Below are 24,351 nucleotides of genomic sequence, written 5' to 3'. Positions count from 1 at the left end.
CATCCAAATTATTGGAGCTTCTTCTACCTCTATGTGTAGATGGCAGATGCACCGCCAGCAAGATATAAAGAGAGACTGAGGAGTTTGGCGCTGACAATGATGTCATCCAATCGATATGATGATATGTTAATGGTCGTCTGCTACAGAAGCCATAGCTTTTTGCTGTCCATACAGAATATATACACACACATACATACATATATATATATATATATATATATATAACATATTCAATCTTTCTACAATAAATACAGTTAAGTGTATCAACGACATATCAACAACTATAAGTTTGTATAAATCTACAATATTTGGGGATATTCCATCCAATGGATTTTTAATTTTTTTGACAATCGTTAGATTCAATCTAAGAATCTAAGTGGCGGTGTATTCAATGCTCCAAAGTATTGTAGTCACATCCCTAAAGTTTATCAAAAATATCAATAATATTAAGGACATATTCACATTATAAAAAGTACAGTTAACTGCATAGTAGAAAAATTCACTATTTTAAGAGTCTAAGTATCTTTGATCACTTTATAAATTTGTATGAAAATGTATATCCGTACATGTATGCCAAGCAAAAGTAGTGCCGATGGCTGCAGATATAGAGAGATGGTGAAATTAGATCACCACCCACTCACTAATTCTATCACACATGAATCACACACTCTCTCCCAAGTCTCAGCACTACTAGCTTAATTTTGCCCATATTATACATATATTCACAAGCACTATTTATACATTTCCATCAGAAAGGCCACCGCATTCAGTAGACTTCCAACAAAAGCTCTCTCTCTCTCTCTCTCTCTCTCTCTCTCTCTCCTGCTTTACAACATCTGCAAGAATGGAAAGTGGGGGGAATGAGTATAAGAAAGGTCTTTGGACAGTGGAGGAAGACAGAATTCTAATGGATTATATCAGGGAGCATGGCAAGGGCAAGTGGAATCGTGTCAATAAAGTTACAGGTAATTACATTTACCACATAATATATAATCATTTGCTTAATTAAGTTCATAACACAAACATTGCATGTTAGGATTGAGGAGGTGCGGCAAAAGTTGCAGATTAAGGTGGATGAACTATCTAAGTCCCAACGTGAAGAGAGGTGACTTCTCTGAGGAAGAAGATGACCTCATCATTCGACTCCATAACCTCCTTGGCAACAGGTTCCTCCATAACCTCCTCCTTCAGAATAATTTAGGAAACAAATTAATGTCGGAGATTTTTCAAAGCAAATGAGCCTACCGGTAAGCACAGTAGATTTGTCGGTAGGATTGAACTACGTAATTGAGGTTCAAGTAAGCGTATGTACTCTTCTTCTGTTCTGTGGTAGGTTGGTGAGAGTCTATGATTTCTGCATGATTAACTTGCTTCTCTGTCTTAAATTTTTCTGCAAAATTTTTGATATAATTGTTGAATGATTTTCAGCAATCACTGTTAATTATTCCATCTTTCTTGGCGTTTCAACGTGGGAGTAGGATTCTCTTCTCTTTTTTTTTCTCTCTCCTTCTCTCTCCTCCTATTTGAATGATCACGGTTAAGCTACGTCAACATCTTATATTAATTTTTTTATAAAAAAAGAAAAGACAAATAAAGAACGTGAAAGAAGATGATGGAAAGAGGAAGGAAGAGAATCTTAATCTCGAAATCCCAACCCCCAAGTCCCAACAAATAATACCGGGCAGTGTCCACTGCAATTATTTTCAACTATTCTTTCCCTAGTGTGGCTGGTACATTGTAATTAATACTAGACAGCTACGGTTGCAGACTTGCCCTAATTTGCCACTCTTGTTTTTACTGGGGACAATGATGTGTGCATACGTATGTTTCCTTGCAATTATACCAATTTACCCAAATCAAAACCAAAAAGAAAGAAAAGCCACTAGGAATAGCCTAGCGGTGAGGATGTGGGTGAGATTAGGTCCCAGGTTCGAGGCCTGGTGTGGGTGGGGTGGGGTGAAAAGAAAGAAAGAACTTTCCAGACAACAAAGCTGTGTGTTAATTACAATTTAGTGCCTCTTTATTATCTGCTTATTGTTCCACTGGTTCTGTTTTTGTTGGGAAATTGTAATTGATTCTATTTGTCTTTTCCAACTTGATATTGATCTTAGATTATTATTGTTTTGTCTAATTAGATGGTCCTTGATTGCTGGACGTGTTCCTGGCAGAACTGACAACCAAGTCAAGAACCATTGGAACACTCATTTGAGCAAGAAGCTTGGTGTCAGTTCAAAGAAAGGAAAGACCAAAGCCAAGACTTATCCTGACTCAGAACGAGCAAAAAAGAACTCCTTCACGCCCTCGTCGAACTCAAACTCCGAGCTGCAGCCACTTCCCAATTCTGATTCCAATTCCAATACATTCGGTGATGATGAAGTTGCAGCTGTCATTAATGGATTTGATGATGAGATAATAAACGTCAAGGACAATAATATTGGCTTTAAAAGTGGGGTTAGTTTTAGCGACATGTGGGAGGCGATGATGATTAGCAATGACCTTAATCTATATGGCTCTTATTTATTGGACCCTACTCTGGATGATCACTACCCTTTTCAATTTGATAATTTGTAGACTTTATTATTGTATTATTGTAGATCTTTAATCTGTATTTTCACTAATTGATAATCTAATTTATTTTTTGTTAATTAGTTCTGAAATACCAGTTGAGTGAAATTTTTGATGATTTGAAGATTCCATGAGCAAAATCTATTAAATCAAACGTGGAGACACAGTCATTCACATCAGGACAAGTCGATGAGTGTTCAGTGGCTGTATAAGGTTCTACTGTCTCTGCCAGAGTCAGTGTTCACCGTTTTGGTATGTGGTCCTCTTCCTTCAACTTTTACATAAAAACCATACACATTACCTTAGTCCCATAGTTTGAATAAGGATATATATTTCCCTTATTAAGATTGACCAATATATATACATATAAAAATTTTACCTTAAGTTTAATTGCATTCTTGATGATATATATAATATTTGAATCAATAACTATAAAGTTAAATTGTCAGCAATATCAATCATCAACAACGTATCTGCTGCATGCATTTAAAAAAAATTCAGTTAACTACATTATAAAAAAATATCATTCGTGCGGAACACAACAAGAATGCAACATGTCCAGTATAGGTAGAAGAAACCTTGGGAGTGCACATCCGGGAAATATTTGGTCACGTGGTGACTACAATAGAGTCATCTTCAGTTACGTGTAAAAATCTCTCGATCATCTAGATATATCACGTGATAAATGTAATAATGATGAAGGTATATATCTTCAACTGCATGCAAGAATCTCAACTTAGAGTAACTTATATCCACTTTCCCATGTCATGTGACTCAGAAAAATTTGCTCCTTTATAAAAATTACAGTTGATCTTAGGAAGCAAAAATGCAAGCCTCGTCTACTTCTCTTGGTTCCTTTGTGCACGTGCGAATAAATTGTTGCACTGTTGAAATCGAACACATAGTAGTTGTCTAATTTCTCTGAGATTTTGCAACCCAATCAAGGTGGGTAAAAAAGTAGGTAAAAGATAGGAAATTTGTGATGGCCTATGGGAATTTGTCCTGTATTACCCAGCTAAAATGACCAAAGAGGAAAAACTGACGACTGCAACGCTTTGTCGAGAGAGGGAGCCGAAAAGCAGAAGGGTATTGTGATATGGCCAAATGGGCTTGCCTTTCAGCCCCTGAGCTTGTCAATTTTTTGTTCCCAAACCCTAAAGCTCCCCTCTTGGAAAGTAGCTGTTGGATGGGTTTGAATTGCCCCACTACATGTAAATAATTGCTCTTTTAAATGATGTAAAAAGTTGCTTTATTTGTCTACTTGAACGTCACTTCCCTTTCAACAACAAAATCATTGGCATTAAGAAAGAAGAGTCCATTACAGCATTTTGCTCTCCAAAGAAGATTTGTTTTCAGGATATAATTTTTCTTTCTTTAGTAATATTTCTTGATTCTTCTCCATTGATTTATATCCCTTTCGGTGCATTTTAAATGAGATTTCGTACCAATGAGAACTCAATCTAATGAGTACTCATTTATAATCGATTTACTTAAATTCTAGTAGAGAACAATAACTTTGTCAATGTAATAGCTACAACTGCATCGGCATTTAGGTACGAATTCATAAGTATAAAAATCCTTGGTCGAAAAAGAAGTGTATTGTGGCTATATATAGTATAAATAAACTTGTGCATCTTTTAAGTAATCATCTGTGGAATCTCATATGCATAAAAAGCTCTATTGTAAACAGTGGATGAACAAGCAGGAAAGCACTAGCTAGTTACCTTTAAGCCATCACTTAGTCTCTACTTTATATTTATCATGATCAGGTGGTCCAATAAATCCAAATTGCCACGTTTTTAGGACATTATTAAAAGTTGAAAAACGCTGCTCATAATCTGTATTGTACGCTGGAAAATAGGTTTAATTGGCACATGCCACAAATGATTAACGAATGCAGAGATATCAGGTACCTGCATGCCTTTCAAACCTCTCAAAGCTGCAACGAATATGTACATAGGGAAAGAGAGTAGGGTTCGTAATCGAATCTCTGTACTCCCCTACAAATTAGTCACAACACAAAGTGCATCATGCATGCAAAGACTTTGCTAGCTAAGAGAAACATGAAGAGTGTACGTGTACAACTAAAGTATTCTTTTACTTTTAGTTGCATGGAACGGATCTTTGACCTAATCTAATTCTAATGCATTTATCTATCTGCTCTCACCATTTAGATCCTAACCGGACTAGCTTTAACGTAAGTATTCTATTTATTCGAATTGGTGGAACTTTATACATGTACTATATGTCACATGTTGTGTCTATTAAATTGGAGGAAATGGTTTGGTTATTGTTTATGTAGATCACATGAACCAAATGAAAAAGCACAAATCAGGCAAGCTTTGCAGATTTGGTCCGATTTGGGTCTATGACTAGCTGTTTCGAATAGAACGGCATGATATATGAACTTTGTAAGCTGAAATATTCTATCGCATACTTTGTTTTATCAATATTTTTAAGATTTTAAGACATTTTTAAGTCATTCAGTACTACACTCTAGTGGTATTCCTCTTTATTTGGAAATGAGAGGCCTTAGGTTCGAATCTCGTGGATGGTGAATTCGATACTAAATTAGGCTGCCCATTTTCAATGTGACCGGTACACGAGGTGGTACACCACATGTCATTATACAAATTATGGAATGTGTGTGCTAAAAAGTTAATAACTTAAAAAATAAAATTTATCACTACTTCTATTAAAATATGTAGTATACCACTTATGTTCTCGTCACAATTAAAAATTTCTTATTTTCGTAACCTCAAGAAGAATCTGAACCGTCATACGTTGTAGGTGAACATGGCTCCGCTCTATTCTCCGTCAACATTAATTCACACATCCCTTTCTCTTGCCTGATTGATTGAATCCAAGTCGGCATAAAAAACAAGAAAGAAAGCAGAGCACCTATTGGATTCGTCGGAGTTTCGTTACGCCAAGAAAAGAAACAAAGGAAGGGGGCCCTGGTTTGCTGGGCAACGTGAAACCTCCAATGTGTTTTATACGATGGTGGCTTGTTCTAATTGTTAAAAAAAAAAAATATTTATTTCAAGGCAAAGTTGGAATTTTATTAAAGGAGTTTTTAAGCTGGTGCAGAGATCAAATAAAATTTTTCGTTTGAGTATTTTGTTGTTTTCCAAATTCGTTTCTTATATGCATCTATAAACTAGGACGAAGAGGCATTTATAAATTGAAAAAAAGTTGTTGGGGTTGCATTATAAAATCAATTAGCTGTATGGTATAAACTTAATTTTCTTCATAGTATTAGAGTAGGTTGTCTCTCGTGTGATGCTTAACGGCCACACTTCACATCACTCCTTTTATGTTGTCCATGTGCTATGCTTGAAAATTTGGCACATATGACAGGTTGTGTTGAGTATCCATCTCACATTGAAGAAAAAAAAATATTTCAAGAGCTTATAAGAGGTTGAGTTACTCTCAGTATTGCCAATTGGTTTTATAGTGGAACCTCAACTTTCTTCATAAACTACCTTTAAGGTGTTGGGTTGTTATATTTCACAGGGTAAATTATATTTGGTACTCTCAAGTTTGAGGGTAATTACAAACCGATACAACATCTTTAAAACATTGTAATCTTATAAACAAACTTACGATTTAGTTGCAATGTCATACATCCATAAGAAAATCTGATAAATTAACTCTTAAGTAATGACGTGGATCCCAACTTTGCCACATGTGGATAAAAAATAAATAAAAAAGGTTTAATTACAATTTTTCTTGTTGGATAAGTATAAATAATTAAATACCATCCCCCTCGTGCCCCTTCCCCTCTCTTCCGATGTCCTCCTTCCCCAGCTCCTTCCTCATAGCAATTGTCGATAAACACCATCCCCACCCTCCTATTAATACTGATGACCACCTTCTTTTTTCTCTCTCTCCTCAGTTTGACTACAATCCGTAACAAGCGAATCACTGATAAGTCGATATTATACTATATATTTTACCCTATTCTTAGTTATAATTTATTAGTTATTTTATGAGAATTTTAATACTTTGATTTATATTCTTAATGTAGGACTTTCGACGTCCTCTGGGGTAAAACGTGGTCAAATGGATGAATTTTGGAGTAATTTCAATTGCAAGATGTTCGTGAGTCTGTAGATTTATTCGTATCAAAGTTTTAGATTTTTCTACCGAGGTGTTTGGCTGTGGCAATGAAATAAAAGCCCAACGCGCAGCTTTCCCAGATTAACGTTTTTGGATGTTTTGGGTATTTTGAATGTCAAGATGACATATTTTGCGGAAGATTACTTCTGAGGATTTGTTAGGGACGTCTCAAGCTTTAAAAATAGACCTTTTGGGACCAAATCGGAGTTGATTTGGTTGGTCAAAAGATGGATCTTCTATGAAGTCTGAATTTCAATTTAAATAGGAAACCTTTTATTTGCTAGTTTATTATTTTATTATGTTTCCTAGTTTTATCTAATACCTTTTATAGGTAGGTTTTATTTTCTAGTAGTATAAATAAGGCTTTTTAGCCATTAGGGAGACGAACGCATTACTTTAGAGAGAAGGCACTACTTTGGAGAGCTTAGTTTAGAGAGCTTTTGACGATTCAAGTTTATTTTCAAGGTGTTTTCTATCCATGTTTTTAATATTATTTTGTTTTATGATTGTTCGTAACTAATTTCGTTTGATAGGGCGAGGCCACGAGCCTTAGTAAGAATATGTAGTTTATTTTCAATTTACTTATGATATTACAAATGCAAGTTTTGAATTGTTAATCACCAGTTAAAACCATCTATTTGTCTTAGTGATTGGCCACCATTAAGATATTTAAAAAAGTAATTTGATGCAATTTTGGTGGAGGCTATCCTTGGAATTGACTAAGGTTTCTTATGGTTAGTATGTGTAACTTCTTAGGATAGACGACACATCTTAAGGGTTGCATGGTTTTTTCAAGAGGCTTTCACAAAACTTAATGAGTCTTGCATATTCACATTCGATCTGGACACCGTGGATGGATTGCATGTTAAATATATGTTCTATGTTGGAGCTTCCAAGTAGGATATACTTTAGGAAAACCTAACCTTCAAAATATGCATGGGTAATTCATAAGTGATTCGAAGAACTGTGTAAGATTGTTAAGGTGATGGCAGAACCCTAGTGCTCAAATTGATTTTCAAAACTATTTTCTTTTGTTTCCTTTACTTTGCCAATTTATTTAATTGTTTTTAATTAAATTCGTTTTTAATATTTTAGGTAATAAAATCAACCTCTTCCAAACTTTGTTTTCAAATAATTAATTAAGATTTGGTATTTACAGAAGTTATTCACTCAATCCCTGTGGAGAACGATCTTATTAGAGCCGACTATACTACAGTTACCTTGTACTCTTACAAGTATTTAAGTGTTTTTATCCTTACTTTTGTAGGTGGTAAAAATCCTAAGCCACCGTTAAACCCCCTCTGCAAAGTTCCACAACATAAAAAATAAATGTGGGTTTATATTTATTATGTCATCACTTAACAGTCAAATAAACAGATTACATTACAATTAAATCGTAAGTTCGAATTTGAAACTTAGAATTGGTTGGCTCTTAATTGCTCTTAATTGATAAGTTTCACACTTGTTTGTAAAACTTAGAATTGGTTGATTATTAATTGATAAGTAACTCGTGGTATAGGTTTCGAAAGAGAGATGGTTTTTGGTCAGATGTTTAGTGGCATTACAACATGCGTGTGTGACATGCCCCATGATGCAAACGAAGATTCTAGCTTCAAGATGTCCATGTCCATTTGGATTATGTGACATGTCCTTTCAAGTTTCAAGCATTTGTCCTTTTTTTTTGGTTCTATTAAGAAAAAGTAATGAATGTGCCCCTCTCACCACAAAGCTACGCATGGATCGATATAAGTCTTTCATTCAATAGTCATTGACAAAACGCGGTCCTATTTTTATCTCTTTCTTATCATGTTAGGTTTCGAAAAATTTGGTACTTCGTTGCGATCAAACAACATAAATAATATTAAAATATAATAAAATATTTCGACGATGATGGCAATTGTGGTCCTAGTTGTGGTGACAATAGTGGTGGCGATAACAACTTTGGCAATTATGGTTGTAGTCAGGGTATGTGAGGTGGACAAAATGTGTCTAAAATAAGGCAAATAATGTCATTTAAAAAAATTAATGAGGGTTTTACAAGAATTCAAAATATTTATTAAAGACTCAACTCAGTTTTTTATTAAAGTAGCTTTTAAAAACACAATCTACATGTTGTTTTTGAAAGTTGTAATCAGGAAACTATTACTCTTATGATAAGCAAGATGTTTTATTTTTTCTAAACAGTTTTTGTTGCTTAACTTTGAGGTAAAGAAGTTTTGGTGAAAAGGAAAAAAAAAAACAATACCAAGCACGACCTAATTATTTTACACTTGCTCTCGTTGGGATAAATCCGACCCCTTCCTTAGCAGGTCTTCAGCCCATCTCAATTGAAGAGTCTTTGATCAGTAATCTCGTACGCATGGCCTGCCCAGGCCCAATGCGGGCTGGGCGACCGTCTGAGGCCCAAAAAAATCGGGGGCACCAAAATTATTTCAGGTGTTATATTCATATATAATTTCATAATATAAATGTATAAAGTTTGGTTAAATGACTAAGAAGTTTAACTAGAACTAGTGGTTTATGTTGTTTAAAATTAATAAGGATGTCCTAGGTTCAAATCACTATATGTTTATTGACTTTTTATAAGGGTATAAATTTATAAATTTTGGTCAAATGATTAAGAAGTTTAACTAGAAGTGGTAGTTCATGATGTTTAAAATTAACAAGGAGGTCTCAAATTCAAAAAATAATGTGTGTTTTTTTATTTTCCATTTTTATTAATTTCTTTGCATAAGAGTATAAATTTTTAAATTTTAGAATTTATTTTCGTAAGAGTATAAACTTTTTAAAGTTTGGTAAAATGATCAAGAAATTTTTAATCAGAAGTAATAGTTTTTGTTGTTTAAAATTAACGAAAGTTCTTAAGTTTGAAATGCTATGTGCTTTTTTTTTATTCTTTTCAATTTTTACCATTTTTGTCACATCCTGGCCCGGGACAATTTGGTATCAGAGCCTAACCTTGGCCGTGGTGTGCTGACGAGGACATCGGGCCCCCAAGGGGGGTGGATTGTAAGATCCCACATCGCCCAGGGGAGTGATCCTTATATGTATATTCCCATCTCTACCTAGCACGAGGCATTTTGGGAGGTCACTGGCTTCGGGTTCCATGGGAACTCCGAAGTTAAGCGAGAAGGAGGCTAGAGCAATTCCATGATGGGTGACCTCGTGAGTTCCCAAAAACAAAACCGTGAGGGAATGGTAAGCCCAAAGTGGACAATATCGTGCTAAGGTGGTGGAGCAGGCCCGGGAAGTGGTCCCCCCCGGCGGGGATGTGATAATTTTCTGTTTGGTTGTTAATTTCTTTTTAATTGCTAGCTAGTAGTTGTGCGGGTTGCAATTTTTAGACATTCATTCCAATTCAGGTCTAACCTTCAACAAAGAGTAATGCGTAGACCAAATCAAATTTGCAACACATATGATGTGTCACTAATAAGAAATAAGCACGTTAATCAACCTTTAAGTAATAAAGGATGCATGTTAGGTATCCCCAGCATCATGCAATTTACAAAATTTGGTTTAAAAATTTGGTATCCCTAGCATTAGCCATCAAGAAATAATGGATGCATGTCTCATTCACTGCCTATATATATCAACTAAATATTCGAAAATATGATTATTTTTTTAATCCCATCTTGACAAGGTTAGTAAATAAGAAAAAACACATCACAAGTTATATAAAAACACTTTAAAAGTTCAGATAGAAGAAAAACAAAAAAAAAACTCATCATCTATCTATTCGTAAGCCCGTGGTTTTTCGGTTCTCTTCTCCCAATACAAAATAAATTAGTTTTTTCCGTGTTTAAATTATTGAATTCGAAATGTTTTTCTAATTATAACTTTATCGAAGTCTTACATGTGAAAACAAATAATTTTTCTTATATGAAGTTAGGGCACATTTTTGAAGTCCCCCCGGACCTCAACAGTCTCAGAACGGCCCTGCTCGTACTCTCGCCGGCTCGAAACACTACGCTATCCATGTTCCGGCTCATCCATATGCTCATCCTATTCATATCTCCAAAACCTGTAATAAACCATCATACCATCCTCTTACAGGAAATCTTTGGATATGAGTTCGAAGAAAGCGAGGAGAAAGAATTAATAAAGGACGAGAATGCTTGCTATGGGCCTTTGGGCTTGGGCCAAGAGTTTCTTTACCTCTTCTTTCCCATCACGGGTCCAAATAAATTCAGCTCATAATCCAAAGCCCAACAAAAGCCCATACTCCCACAAGGCACCGCAGCCGATAGTAAAAACACAATTATCTGCATCAGCAAATCTCCCCTCGCAAAGTTTCAGACTTTTTCTCTTTCCTTCCGAAAACCAATAATTCATAAAAGCAAGCTGCCTTGGGACGAGCAAAAGCCCACCTTAGCTCTCCGCTGACATCACTATTTCCATCGTCTCCTGTAAGTTGTTTCTTGATCAAAATCTCACAATTTTAATTGTTAATTGCAAGCTTTTTATTCAGTTTTTGTTGATTATTTATCCATTTTTTTTCACTGTTTCTGGTACTTTTTTTTTTCCTCTCTGTGCTGAGTGATTCAGTTGGAGGATGGAGGACAAAGAGAAGAACCCAGGTGCCATTTCTCTCCCTCTCTCTCTTATTTTCTCAAATTTGTTTCTTTTTTACTTTAATTTTCTTGTTTATTGTTCGTATAGTTGCTGAGGAAGTTATGCAATTGGAAATTGAATGAACAATTTGAATTTTCTATTAGTTATGTAAATTTTTGCTATTTTACTGAATAATTTGCTTAGGGAAATTTAGTTCCTGGTGGAATTGATTGAATAAAAACCTGGAGATTGGTTTTTATGATTATTGTTTGATTAATTGAATAAATTGATGGTCTATGAAAAAATTCACACTTCTTGCAAAATTAGCTTTAGTCCAATTTATGTGAAAATTATAATTGTGGTTGTTAACTTGAGCAGCAGGGCTTGCTCAACCCACAATTGAGGGTCAGCAAGATGCTGGGGCTGAGCCTGCTAAGCAAAGTTCTACACCGTCGGTGTTTGTGAATTCCGAACCAATGAGGGAGGAACAAGTGCAAAATGCTGTGAAATTCCTTTCGCACCCGAAAGTTAGGGGCTCTCCTGTTGTTTACAGACGGTCTTTTCTCGAGAAGAAGGGTCTCACAAAAGAAGAGATTGATGAAGCGTTTCGGCGTGTGCCTGTAAGTGATTGATTCTTGGTGTTCAAGCTAATTGTTAATTGTCATTGTTTTTCGTGTTTGACATTGTTTGTTTGCAAATTTCAGGACCCACCTTCAGGTACGCAGGCAACTACTGGAAATCAAGGTAACACCGTCACAAAAACATGGTATTTTGGTTTTGAACTGAGTTTGTCAAGTTGTCTACTGTTTAAATAAGTTTGCTTGTATATGCTTTTTTGTAGCAGATGGACAGGTGAAGACATCGTCAAATGTTCAGGCACAAAATACAACTCAAGCTTTACAGCCTGCACCCACTGCTCCCACTAAAGTCATTTCCCCTGTGGGTGCATTATCTGGGTATAGATTTCGCTGGTTTGATGCCGTTTTTGCCATAGGATTCCTAACACTCTCCGGTTGTGGAACAGCTGTATTAATTAAGGTATTTGTACTCAATCTTCTACAATCATGACATGTTAATTTTGTCCTTCATGTTATATTGCTTTTATGTGCTTCTTGACCCAGTTTACCATAGGACTTCTGTCACTCTATAGTTCCAACTTGATTGCTGTCTAATAACATGTTCCCTGTTTTAGAAATCTCTTATTCCTAGATTGAAGGCTTGGATACGCAAGGTTGTATTGGAAGATGAGAATGACATTGAAAACAAAGTTGATATGAAACCAAGTTCAGCAGAAGAAGCTGCGGCAGCTGCTAAAACAGCCGCAGCTGCAGCATCAGATGTGGCAAAAGTAATCCAGGAAATGCTGAATTCTAAGACCGAAGGTGGGATTGTGATCTTCTTTCACCAATCATTGTAACCTATCTCTGTCTTGATTGAATTTATACTTTGTTATCATTGTTGTTTCTTATACTGATGAGTATTACCTTTTCATGATTGCTGCACCATGGTTTATACTTGGGCCAGAGAGGAAACACTTCGTGGAACTCATGAGTTTGTTAGATGTGCAAGTGCAAGAAATGAAGTCAATGAGCAATTCCATACGGAAATTGGAAGGTACTGGGAATACTTTATTGTTTAATCAAGTGGCTATAATTGATAGTTCTCCCGAAAGAACAGTTACATCTCATTTGTTTGCAACCAGAAACTTCTTGTTTGTACATTGGAATCTGATGATGATTATTTGATTATGCCATCTTTCGCCCTAACTATCAGGAGAAACAAAAGCCTCAAGAACCTCTCTTGTCGATCATGAAGACAATCGCATCGCTATCACAAATTCAAAGGTCATCTGACAGTAGGCATAAATTTGAAATTCTTATTGATATTGGAATGCTATAGAAATATGATATCCAGATCTATTCTAAAAATCTGTTATCATGTATCTGTTTTACAGCAACAATATGTGAATGGCAAGGCAGAGTATGACGTGCACTCAGGTTATTATTTTCTAATCAATTGTCAAATTTCTGATTGTTTAATCTTTCTAATGTATATTGATTTCTGCTTCATATTGTTTCAATTTTCTCTGTACAGTGCAATCTTCCTCTGCTGCTGCATCTATAGAACCATCTGCTGCACCTCACCCAAAGTCTTACATGGACGTAAGTAATTTTATATGGCCTTTCCATTGCTTGGAAATGTTATCATAAGAAATGGTGTGTAGTACATGGGTCTATTATTTAGAGCTTCTCTTTTATCCTTAAAACCCATATAATGTTTGAAGGAGTTCTGAGAACATATAAACTCGATGTGATTAAATAATCTAGCAATACTATTATGTTTCTCTCTCAACTTGTGCTTGGACTGTCATCCAGTGACAGTAGATTCGAAGAGCTGGTTTATGGGATTTCCCAGGGGCTATCAGTTTACTCTTTAACTTTCGTGAATTTGTTATTAAGAGTAGCCAAATCTAAGGTTAGAATGGATGAATCATGCATGATTCAGGAGGTCTAAAAGATTATAAGTTGACGAGGTTGAAAATTATGTTTCAGGCCACTTTGAAATTTTTAACCTGTTGCTTGTCTGGTAGTCTTTATCATTCCAACTGCAAATTGAGTTTGCAGATTGTAGGTCTTTGGCTCCAGAGTATTATCATGTATTTAACTTCTTGACCACATTTTTAACTTTTATTATAATGCAGATCATGGCCATGGTACAAAGAGGGGAGAAACCTCCTAATGTCAAAGTAAATTCTTTCAACCTTTATTTTATTTTATTTTTTTATTTTTATTATTTTTTTAATTAAATGCTAATTCTTTGTCATTCTGGATTATATGCAGGACATTGATGATTCACCGCCGAACCCTAATCAGCAACTATCAAATCCTCGCTTGGCACCTAGAGCTAAGGTATTGCTTTCAAGAGTTTTTCACCTTCTCCTCTTTCTCCGTTCAGTAAAAGGAAACGGTAACAGGTTATGGACTAATGTAGACTCATTGAGTGTATTAAATCATTTTAGCTATAGAAAATAATAGTTTCTTCCTCTGAAGCCAGTTACTTGAAATTGGGCTACCAATTTTTGGTTTCCGGTGGGTTAAAAGAGGATTCGAATTGGATTCACTCCAGATTTGTAAACTTTGTTGGACCATTTAAGAAGCGTGTCCTTCAAAATCTGGATTCTGGAAGAAAGGAAAATGGTTTCGTTTTATCATATTCGTAAAGATTATCTTGGAATGTTACCAGAGTTACTTGTAAGCTACATGAAATTAAAGAGAGATTTATTTGACTGTATTCAAAAGTTTGACTAAGTGTAAATAATATTCAGTTTTCATGCTTTGATACTTGGAGATGATTTTTTTACTTTGTGTTTTCTGGGGTAGCCTTGGGAAGTTGGTCAGGTCCAAAACAACTCGAGCCAAGTACTTCAGTCTCAAGTAAGCAGTGAAGGTTTGAATTCCAGCATTCATGACAATGGGCTCAATTATCTGTCAAACGGTGACAGTACAGTGTCGCGGTGGCAGCAGCAGCAGCGGAAAAATCCCAGAATTACTGAGATAGAAAATGAAGTCAATGGAGGGTCTTATGGCGTACGAACTAGAGATCAACCAGTTCAGCCAGTTCAGCGTACATGGGTTCCTCCCCAGCCACCCCCAGTTGCAATGGCAGCAGCAGCTGAAGCCATCCGACGGCCAAAACCACCAGTGCAGAAAGAACAGCTGGGTAACGATCTGCCCTTTGCGCATCCATCAGAAGTGACCGATGGCCCATCACAAGGGACCGATGAGTTGCAGAGGATAACAAAGATAGCTGAATCTGGAGGTGCACCGGAGCAAATCAATGGAAGCTCACCGCTGGGCTCAACAACTGAGATACAAGAAGAGGAAGTGAGCTACTAGTAGTCTTGAGCTCATCTCATTGAATACCTTAATCTCAGGTACTACTCGTATATCTACGTCTGTCATGTACGCTTCTTAAGTTAATATATTTGCACAAGGAATACACGTATGTTTCTGTTTTTGAACATCAGGATTCAGGAAGCCATATTTTTTTCATTTCGTTAAATGTTATATTGACACTGCATTCTCGGTGCAGATTTCTTCACCTTGGGACACCTACCTGAAAATCATTCAAAAGTTGAACTCAGAGTTACAGAAGTAAAATATGCATGGATGAGTTGAGATAGTAGAAGAAGATGTTGACAACTTGACATATAAAATAAGTTGCCCAAAGGCTGAATCCTAAAGTGCTTTTCCAAAAGCTATTTTAGGCTATGGTGGTCTGATAAATTTGTTTATTGAATTTTCTCTTGATGCTTCTTGGGCTTTTTATGGTGGTTGTTATCAACTTATTATATAAAAAATAGCCGAACGCTGAATCAGTTCGCAGTCTTAATGTTATTTGCATCTTTCTATCTCAGTCCATCCTGCTCAAGCCGAATCTTTGTATCAATCTTACAAAGGGATTAATGTGCCTTGAAATATGCGACCACCAAATATTTTGTCGGACTTAGGATCAGTTTGGTATTGTTGTGTTTTTAAAAAAAATTGGTTCTGATGTACTTAAGAATAATTAACGGTAGAATAAAGTGGTCGAGTGTTTTGTCACCTATCTATTTTCCATTGGGTTTTTTTTTTTATTTGTTTGCTTTTTATGTTATATTTCCTTTTTCTTAATTTCCTTGTTTATACAATTGAGCATATTATGCCACTTAACCCTATGATCTAACAATATTCCTTTTCACTTGTAAGTGAGAGGTCTTAGGTTCGATTCTCGTTAAAGGCGAATTTGAATCATATTATTACTAGTCTATTGTGAGGCTAAACTCACATACTTCCTTTTAGTGTAGATAATATCGTTTGTTTAATAAAAAAAATAAAAAACTAGGCATAGTATATGAGATGCCCATTTCATTAGGCTTAAACTTGTTTGAAAAATGTATTTTACTTGCATGAAAATGAAGAAGATTTGAGTTGGTCCAAAAAAAAAAAAAAAAAGAAATCGATTGAATTGCATGCCCAAAAGGCAAAAACATTGTTTGGGACCAAAAACTTCAGGTTGAAAATTTGAAAACAAAATGCAAAATAGCCCATGACCCAAAAAATTGTAATGGGCCTGTATGTTTACCCCAAATCGAACCACATACTGAATTGAATCAAAGTTGAACCTGCACCGATCTGTTCAGTATGAATTTGGTAAAACCGAACCGTACCAAACAAAATTTCAATTTTGGTTTTGGTTCTAGTCCCACCGAACTGAACCATACCATGTCCACCTCTACATTGGGCAACTTGACCCTAGATACTACTCATAATTTCTTGTATAAATCCGCTTCGTGAAGAAATACGCGTACAAGCAGTTGTGTTTTATTGTATTGACGCAGTATTTATTCTTGCCCTGGTGCAGAATTCACACCGTCGGCAGCCTAGTTGAAAATCATTGTGAAGTTTAGAAGGAGAGATAAAATTATCATCCTATAAGGTTCTTTGTGAAACGCGCGTTTTGGTCACATATACAGTAAGTTTTCTGTATAAAACCTGAAGTGGGTTTGTAGAGCTGGACACTTCTGGCCGTCCATCTCTTATTGATAAATTTATTTATTAGTTTTTGTCTTCATGCCTTTTGGGTGGGTCTAGCTTTTTTTTTTTATGGTGGTTACCAACTTTGTGAGCTGTTCTAACAAAGAAGTTAATTTGGTTTTAATTTCAAGTGTACCTAAAAACGAAAAACAGTGTAGACTCGTTTGATAATCATTTCGGGTTTAAAGAATTGTTTTGGGTTTAAGTTTTACATTTTTATTGCAAAGAGAGGAGGAGTGTGTTTATAGATGAAGGGAAATGAAAAACAAACATCTTTTAGAACCTCTCACGTACTTCTGTTTAATCTTAGTTGTTGTTTATTTTCGTGATTTATTAAATTTGATCGTCAAAAATAAAGAATGATTTGTGAGGCGTTAAACGGGTGTGTGAGAGGGAGAAATGAAAACTAGAAAAGAAAACCTACTAGTTTTCTTCACTTTCCCACTTTCAGGCCACCGTCATTTCTTTATCCTTGTTTATCTTCATTTTCTACCTTGTATTTTTATTTTATTTTTAACATAAAAAGTGAAAATTAAAAACTAAAGAGTATTATCAAATATATCCTTCGGTTTAAGATTTTAGCTTTTACTTTTAGTGCTACAAACAAATGGAAAGTATATGAGAGAAATGAGGGATGAAGCAGGCATGAAACAAAAAAGTGAAACAATCTTAAAATGTATTTCAATTTTTGGATTTTATATTGTATATTTCTTCCACATCTCTATTACAATCATTTCTCCAATCTTCATTTATCCTTGGTTTAATTATAACAATAGTCCCTAAATTTTACTCATCGTTTAAGATTAGTCCCTGAACTCTCATTAGTTTCTTAAATTATCGAGCTTAACAATATGTTGTACCACTGACCTTTTTAACTAATGCGGTCTATTTCCCCATTAAATTTAGAGGTATATTAAGAATTTCATTTCACATCATTAAAACTGAATTTAAATATGTACTCTTTATAATAGTTTTTTTTTTTAATCTAAGTATAGAAAATTTGAAATGCACATTTATATTTTGGAAACTCCAATGACTACTCCCATCATTAATATAATGACTATTATAACATGTTATGGTGGGTGGTGGATTCAAGGAGCACTTTCTAACTTGTTTAACTTCTTGTGATTAGGGATCTACTACTCAACCTCGATGCATCAGGTACCTTAATCCTTTGGCCTGACATGAAAATAAAAGAATCGACCAAAAAAAAAAAACACAAGAAAACAAACAAGACAAATAAAGAAAAAAAGGGGATCAAGTCAGCATCTGTGTCTACCCTTTGAAATTTGGACTGGCCCTACACTATACAATTTCTCTTGTTTTTCAATTTTACACAGTAGAGAAATCATACATGGATAAAATGATAAATAATTACGGAATAAAAAAATGAGGCAAGATCCTCCTCTTCTGTCATCTTTGGAGACGGGCAAGATACATTTACGATATGAGTGTGCTATTTACATACTATTTTTTACTTTTTATATATTTTTTTGTTAATTTCTATCATTTATTTTTTTTTAAATTCATTTGATCCAAGCGGCCATAAATTAAGAGAACGTGCAAGATGTAAAAAAATGTGTCTCGGCACATCCTTTATGATATTTGAACTCGGAATTTTCTTTAATAATTTTTGGATTGAATGCCACTAAATTAAATTAAACAGTCTAGTTGGTATTCAAAAAATTTAAACTTTCACATTAATTGTTTGTTGTATCTGTAACATGCGCATTAATTATTAATGATAATATAAACACCTAACAAATTAACATAGAGATTTTTTAGAGTGTTGAAAACACGACGAACCGTGTTTCTAACAAACTAGACCGAATTTCGACACACTGTAAAAGCTTTCCAAATTAACAATGTCATGTAAAAATCAGATGGACTGTGTTTCCAGCATGTAACATATTAACAATGTCATGTAGAAATCTGGAGAGATTTGTAAGCCTTCCATTTCATATACAAGACAATATCAATTCCCTTTTCAGATGAAATGTTTTGGATGGATTATAAAGGAATATCATCAAATGTTATAAGCAGCATAATCTCCCAAGTCTCAGACAATAATAATCTGCTAACACCAAAACGGCGTCGTATGCTAAACGAAGAATCGAATTTACTGTTCATCAGTTCCCCATAAGAATCTGAATCCGTTGCTACACTTTCGTCCTTAGTCATCAGTCCACTCCTCACTTCCCATGTTTTGATTATTTATTTAATACTTTTTTACTAAAAATGGTAAAGCAAAATAATTTAGAAGGGAAAAAAAAAATTTTAATGAAAAATTTTTGATACTGTTTATTTTAACGAAAAATTACATTTTTACACTAAAAAATCAATACGAATACTATTTACCTTACATTTTATTTTATTTTTTTAATTAAAACCCACAGTTTTTAAATGATTTTCATTAATTTTTCTAGAAATCCGATTTCCTATTTTACTAGAAAACCCATTACAAATTACTATAAAGCTATGCGATTTCCAGCACCACAGAAATATTGGCTCAAATCTCTTGTTTTTATTCATTTATCTCAAAGCTGATTGCTTTTTGTTGATTTGAATTAAGAAAAGTTGAATTTGGATTGGATTGGATGGCTCTCAATTTATTATCTCCAGCTGAAATCAAAGCCATCTCTTTCTTGGATTCCACCAAGTCCAGCACCCACCTCCCTAAGCTTCCAGGTAGCAGTTACTGTCCTTCTCTCGCTTTCAACTTTCTGTTTGGTTCCCGAGAAAACGCAGGAAAACTAGCAAGATGGAAGACTTTATCCTTTTCTAGCTTTCCAGAGTGCATGCTGACGTTACTGTTCAAATGGGTTACTGTGATTCTGTTGATTTCTGTGTTTGTAAAGTGATGAGGTCCATCTGCTTTTTTGTAAAATTAAAAGTTCATATGATGAAGTGGATTTATGTGCTTTTGTGTTTAAATTGTACTTGCACGAACTCTGAATTTTGATGATTTAGTTATTGATATAATTTTATGTTTGTTAAGTAGATTTAGTTTCTTGATTAATGATGTTTTATGGGTGGATTGGTAATACCAGTATTAATGATGTTTTTTTTTTGTTGATAGGTGGGTTTGCTTTGAGGAGGACAGATTGCGGAACTGTAATTGGGAGAAGAGTTCAATGCTCAGCTGCACAGACACCTCCTCCAGCTTGGCCTGGACGTGCCGTTGCGGAGACAAGCCGCAGGACTTGGGACGGTCCAAAGCCTATCTCGATTGTTGGATCTACCGGTTCCATTGGAACTCAGGTATCGAAAAGATTGTTTCTTTTCTTTTAAAATTTTTCATTGGAGATTAAAGATACTAATATACTTGTAAGACCTGTATGGAGTTGTTATCAGAAAAGAGAGAATTTATTTGATAGAAGGTTGGAAGCTCAAATATTGAAATAACATGATTTACTTCATTTGTGTGGAGTTGTATCTTGCTGTATAAGCATCACATGAATTAGAAAGTTTTTAACAGTCTATTTAGTGGCGGAAAAGAAGCCCCTTTTTCTTTCTTAAAGAAACAAATTCTGGGAATCACATTAGTTGCTTATAATCGGATTCTGTTGTTTATACAGACATTAGACATAGTGGCGGAGAACCCGGATAAATTCAGAATTGTGGCGCTGGCAGCTGGTTCAAATGTAACTCTTCTTGTGGATCAGGTAATCCATCAGAATAACAGTCCCTGGAACTTAAAAGTATTGTTCATTCCATCAAACGAATAAGTTTTGAATTTTGAGTGGACTCACTCCATAAACTCACCCTGATAATATAGCAACCAACCCTAGTAAACGGGGGATCTGGATTGATATTTCTTATATTTGCATTGTCTAGGTGAAGAGATTCAAGCCCCAACTTGTTGCTGTTGGAAATGAATCACTAGTTAATGAACTTAAAGAGGCCTTAGCTGATTTAGATGAAAAGCCCGAGATTATTCCTGGCGAGCAAGGTGTTGTTGAGGTAGCCTACCATCCAATTGCCTTTGGTTGATGAATTTTGTTTTGTTCATCTTGAAGGAATTCTTATTTTTCTCTTCTCAGGTTGCCCGCCACCCAGATGCAGTCACAGTAGTTACAGGAATTGTAGGTTGTGCAGGACTGAAGGTAATTGCTTTGGCAGTGAAGTTATAAATGTCAATTTTTTTATTGAAAAGAAGCGATACGTATAACTTTTGAAATACATAATATAAAAACTGAAAGACAAGGGTTGTTGATGGGATAACAAAGTTGGTTAACAAATGATAATGACTGATGATTTATAATGAAATTGAAGAAAATATTTTCAGAAAAGAAAAACAGTATTTGACTTAAAAACGAACATAAATTAAGAGACTGAAATTTCTCCTGTTACCTTTTTTACTTAGCCTACAGTGGCTGCAATAGAAGCAGGGAAAGACATAGCATTAGCCAATAAAGAGACCCTGATTGCTGGAGGCCCTTTTGTTCTTCCTCTTGCCCACAAGCATAATGTAAAAATTCTTCCCGCTGATTCAGAACATTCTGCAATTTTTCAGGTATGAGACGTCTTCATATTGATATCATTCTAAGAATTTATGTACTGATATCGGATAAGTCTATTACACGCGTTACTTTTTGTTGGTGTTTGCATGCTGCATTTTCTATTTATGCGTGCCTGATCATTTTTATATTTGTGGATCTCATGTCATAGTGAAGCATAATGAATTCTCCTTTTTTCAGTGTATACAAGGCTTGCCAGAGGGTGCACTTCGGCGTATCATTTTGACAGCGTCTGGTGGGTCTTTCAGGTATGAAATCATAATTCAAGTTTGAATATTAAAACTTTCTATTGAAATCTGAGTAGGGATATTTTAACTTTCTTATTTAGAAAAGGAAGAGGAAACCTTTCAATGTAGCAGGAATTTACCATTTTCCTTAATTTGTAGGATGTATTTAGACTGTGCAGGGATTTTGTACTTCAGTTGTTCTATAGAGTTCGAAAGCAAAAGCACTTCATATAAGCAACCGTAAAACATAAATTCAATCATCAATTTTGTATTGAAGTTCACTTCTAAGAATGATTTAACTTTTGTTGTAACATCTTACTGAACTATTCAAGACACTCTGGATATAATTTTAGTCATTAATGAACATTTGATTCGGCTCGATTTAATTCGTACATCGTCAATTAAGGGATGGTTTTTGTATCTTTGATTATGGCTGCAATGAGGATTTTGACAATTTCTCGTTCCATTAACGACAGGGATTGGCCTGTTGAGAAATTGAAAGATGTTAAAGTTGCTGATGCCTTGAAGCATCCTAACTGGAATATGGGAAAGAAGATTACTGTTGATTCTGCTACTCTTTTCAATAAGGTTTGTTATCGTTTCGAATCTGTGTTCATATGGAAAGCACCACGCTCTGCTCCAATCTATGTAATATTTAACCTGTTAAGAGCTGAATATTAAGTATTCTGTACTCATTGACAGGGTCTCGAAGTCATCGAAGCTCATTACTTGTTTGGAGCTGAATATGATGATATTGAGATTGTGATTCATCCGCAGTCCATTATACATTCAATGATTGAAACGCAGGTTCAACTAACTCAACGTTTATCTGTAGTTTTGGCATGCTAATTTTGTGTTTTTTAATGTTTCTTTTAGTTTGTAAAAACACTGCAAACTCATACATTTTTGGATTTCTGTAATGTTCTTTTCAGGATTCATCTGTTCTGGCACAACTGGGTTGGCCTGATATGCGCTTGCCAATCCTATACACCATGTCATGGCCAGAGAGAATCTACTGCTCTGAAGTAACGTGGCCTCGTCTTGATCTTTGCAAGTAATGAACCGTTTTCCTTATTTTATTTCCACGGGGTCCAGCTTGCATCTTTCTGCTTCTTTTTCTTTTCATTTATGGTGATGTCGAGTCTTCTAAATGTTCCATTTTCTGATAACTAAGTTATGTTATATGAATAAGCATGGATTTCTGACTCTACAGCTGGGTAACTATGTCAAATATTGTCGGAACTTCTAATGATTCAATGGTGGTGTGGTCTATTGTGAATCCCGAATGTTTAGCTTAGTTTAATAGATACCCATTATGTTGCTGAGATCTACTTACAATCATAACGCTGCCTTCTTTGAGAAACTGTCACAGATTGACTAGAAACTAACATTGATGCAGGCTTGGTTCATTAACCTTTAAGGCTCCTGACAATGTGAAATACCCATCCATGCATCTTGCCTATGCTGCTGGACGGGCCGGTGGCACCATGACAGGAGTTCTTAGTGCAGCAAATGAAAAGGCTGTGGAGATGTTTATCAATGAAAAGTATGTGCCCTTTATTCATTTCCCCTTGACAGAAACTGCTAACTTTCAAACTATGACAACTATGGTCACATGAACTAACATGTGCCAAGCACCGGCTGATAGAAAATGTTTACTTTCAATGTTTACTTAAAGTTTTCGCATGCGAAATTCTCAGCTAAGATAAAAGTTTTCCTGTTTTGCAGAATCAGTTATCTAGATATTTTCAAGATTGTGGAGCTAACATGTGCTAAGCACCGGGCCGAACTAGTGGTCTCACCTTCCCTCGAGGAAATTATACATTATGATTTATGGGCAAGAGATTATGCAGCCGATTTGCAAAGCTCTTCAAGCTCAATTCCTGTTTTTGCATGAGCGGTTAGCCTGTCCCCGTTGGCCAACATACCGGTGCTATGAATGGACAGTCCGTCAGCAGGTTGAATTCCCCAAGATTTCCGTAGCTTGTGGGTGGGGGCAGGGGAGTGAATGGAAAATGTGTTCCCACCACCCCCCCCCTCTCTCTCTCTCTCTCTCTCCTCTCTCTCTCTCTCTAAATAGGTAAATGTATGATAAATTGGTCATCTGAAAGTCTTACATTGTACATTGTTTGATTTAGATTCTCTGTTCTCAGTCGTCGTTAGATTCTCTCAATTTTGGGAATGTTACTTCTGTCGGAACACCCATTGTCCGATAAAGCGCTTTAAATAGAATTACACAACTCTAACTAACACCAAGGTATTTTATGATAAAACCCTACACCTGAGGATTGTGCAGGCGGTTAAGTGGGGACAATATTGGTGTTGTTGGAGTGGGCCCTCGGCCCGTCAACTTGAAAAATTCTACATGGTATCAGAGCCAAGGGACGGGCTCGTACTACCACGTGATTGGGTGGGTTCCTGTTTGGCCCTGTGCAATGGGTGAGTCCCGACATGGCTCCACGTAGGCCAAAGATGCCACGTGATTGGGTGGGTAACCGTTTTGCCCCGCGTGATGGGTGAGCCCTGACTTGGCTTTACGTAGTTGCCGATGTGTAGATCTCTACGTATGACCCACAAAATGGGGTATCACGTGCGGGGGAGTGTTAGAACACCCATTATCCCACATTGGCCAAGAGGGAAGAGATAAAACACTTTAAATAGAATTACCCCACTCTAACTAACACCGAAGCCTTTTATGAAAAATCCCACACCTAAGGATCGTGCAAGCGATTAAGTGGGGACAGTATCGATATTGTTGGAGTGGGCCCTCGGCCCGTTGACCTGAAAAAT

At 35.7% G+C, this 24,351-nt stretch overlaps 3 protein-coding genes across 5 annotated transcripts; all 3 read left to right on the top strand.

Moving 5' to 3' along the window:
* Nucleotides 1-506: 506 nt before the first annotated feature.
* On the top strand, nucleotides 507-2,645 carry LOC125479625 (transcription factor WER-like). Its single transcript, XM_048589170.1, has 3 exons — nucleotides 507-965; nucleotides 1,037-1,166; nucleotides 2,136-2,645. Exons 1-3 carry the CDS (start codon nucleotides 845-847, stop codon nucleotides 2,569-2,571), a joined length of 687 nt encoding a protein of 228 aa, XP_048445127.1. The 5' UTR covers nucleotides 507-844; the 3' UTR covers nucleotides 2,572-2,645.
* Nucleotides 2,646-10,941: 8,296 nt separating this feature from the next.
* LOC103953030 (peroxisomal membrane protein PEX14) lies at nucleotides 10,942-15,635 on the top strand. 3 transcript variants are annotated; one of them, XM_009364752.3, is made up of 14 exons: nucleotides 10,942-11,093; nucleotides 11,233-11,264; nucleotides 11,620-11,858; nucleotides 11,943-11,982; nucleotides 12,080-12,276; nucleotides 12,431-12,620; nucleotides 12,763-12,852; nucleotides 13,012-13,082; nucleotides 13,193-13,235; nucleotides 13,333-13,400; nucleotides 13,940-13,984; nucleotides 14,079-14,147; nucleotides 14,619-15,172; nucleotides 15,331-15,635. In XM_009364752.3, exons 2-13 carry the CDS (start codon nucleotides 11,240-11,242, stop codon nucleotides 15,132-15,134), a joined length of 1,593 nt encoding a protein of 530 aa, XP_009363027.2. In that variant the 5' UTR covers nucleotides 10,942-11,093; nucleotides 11,233-11,239; the 3' UTR covers nucleotides 15,135-15,172; nucleotides 15,331-15,635. The 3 variants fall into 3 exon arrangements, with proteins under 3 accessions (XP_009363027.2, XP_009363026.2, XP_009363025.2); XM_009364751.3 differs by having other exon boundaries at nucleotides 10,943-11,093; nucleotides 11,617-11,858; nucleotides 12,083-12,276; XM_009364750.3 differs by having other exon boundaries at nucleotides 10,943-11,093; nucleotides 11,617-11,858.
* A 3,612-nt stretch (nucleotides 15,636-19,247) lies between these two features.
* LOC103953028 (1-deoxy-D-xylulose 5-phosphate reductoisomerase, chloroplastic) lies at nucleotides 19,248-23,811 on the top strand. The gene is made up of 12 exons (XM_009364747.3): nucleotides 19,248-19,502; nucleotides 19,894-20,075; nucleotides 20,393-20,479; nucleotides 20,652-20,777; nucleotides 20,858-20,920; nucleotides 21,181-21,330; nucleotides 21,515-21,582; nucleotides 22,038-22,149; nucleotides 22,264-22,368; nucleotides 22,494-22,615; nucleotides 22,961-23,107; nucleotides 23,290-23,811. Exons 1-12 carry the CDS (start codon nucleotides 19,412-19,414, stop codon nucleotides 23,456-23,458), a joined length of 1,422 nt encoding a protein of 473 aa, XP_009363022.2. The 5' UTR covers nucleotides 19,248-19,411; the 3' UTR covers nucleotides 23,459-23,811.
* The last annotated feature ends 540 nt before the right edge of the window (nucleotides 23,812-24,351 follow it).

Source organism: the organism of the source record quoted next, unplaced genomic scaffold (genome assembly GCF_019419815.1).
Source record: "Pyrus x bretschneideri cultivar Hongxiangsu unplaced genomic scaffold, Pyrus_bretschneideri_v1 Contig3, whole genome shotgun sequence".
Classification (NCBI taxonomy): Eukaryota; Viridiplantae; Streptophyta; class Magnoliopsida; order Rosales; family Rosaceae; genus Pyrus; species Pyrus x bretschneideri.
The sequence above is the reverse complement of the archived record's forward strand: the minus strand, read 5'-3'. Positions and strand labels throughout refer to the sequence as shown.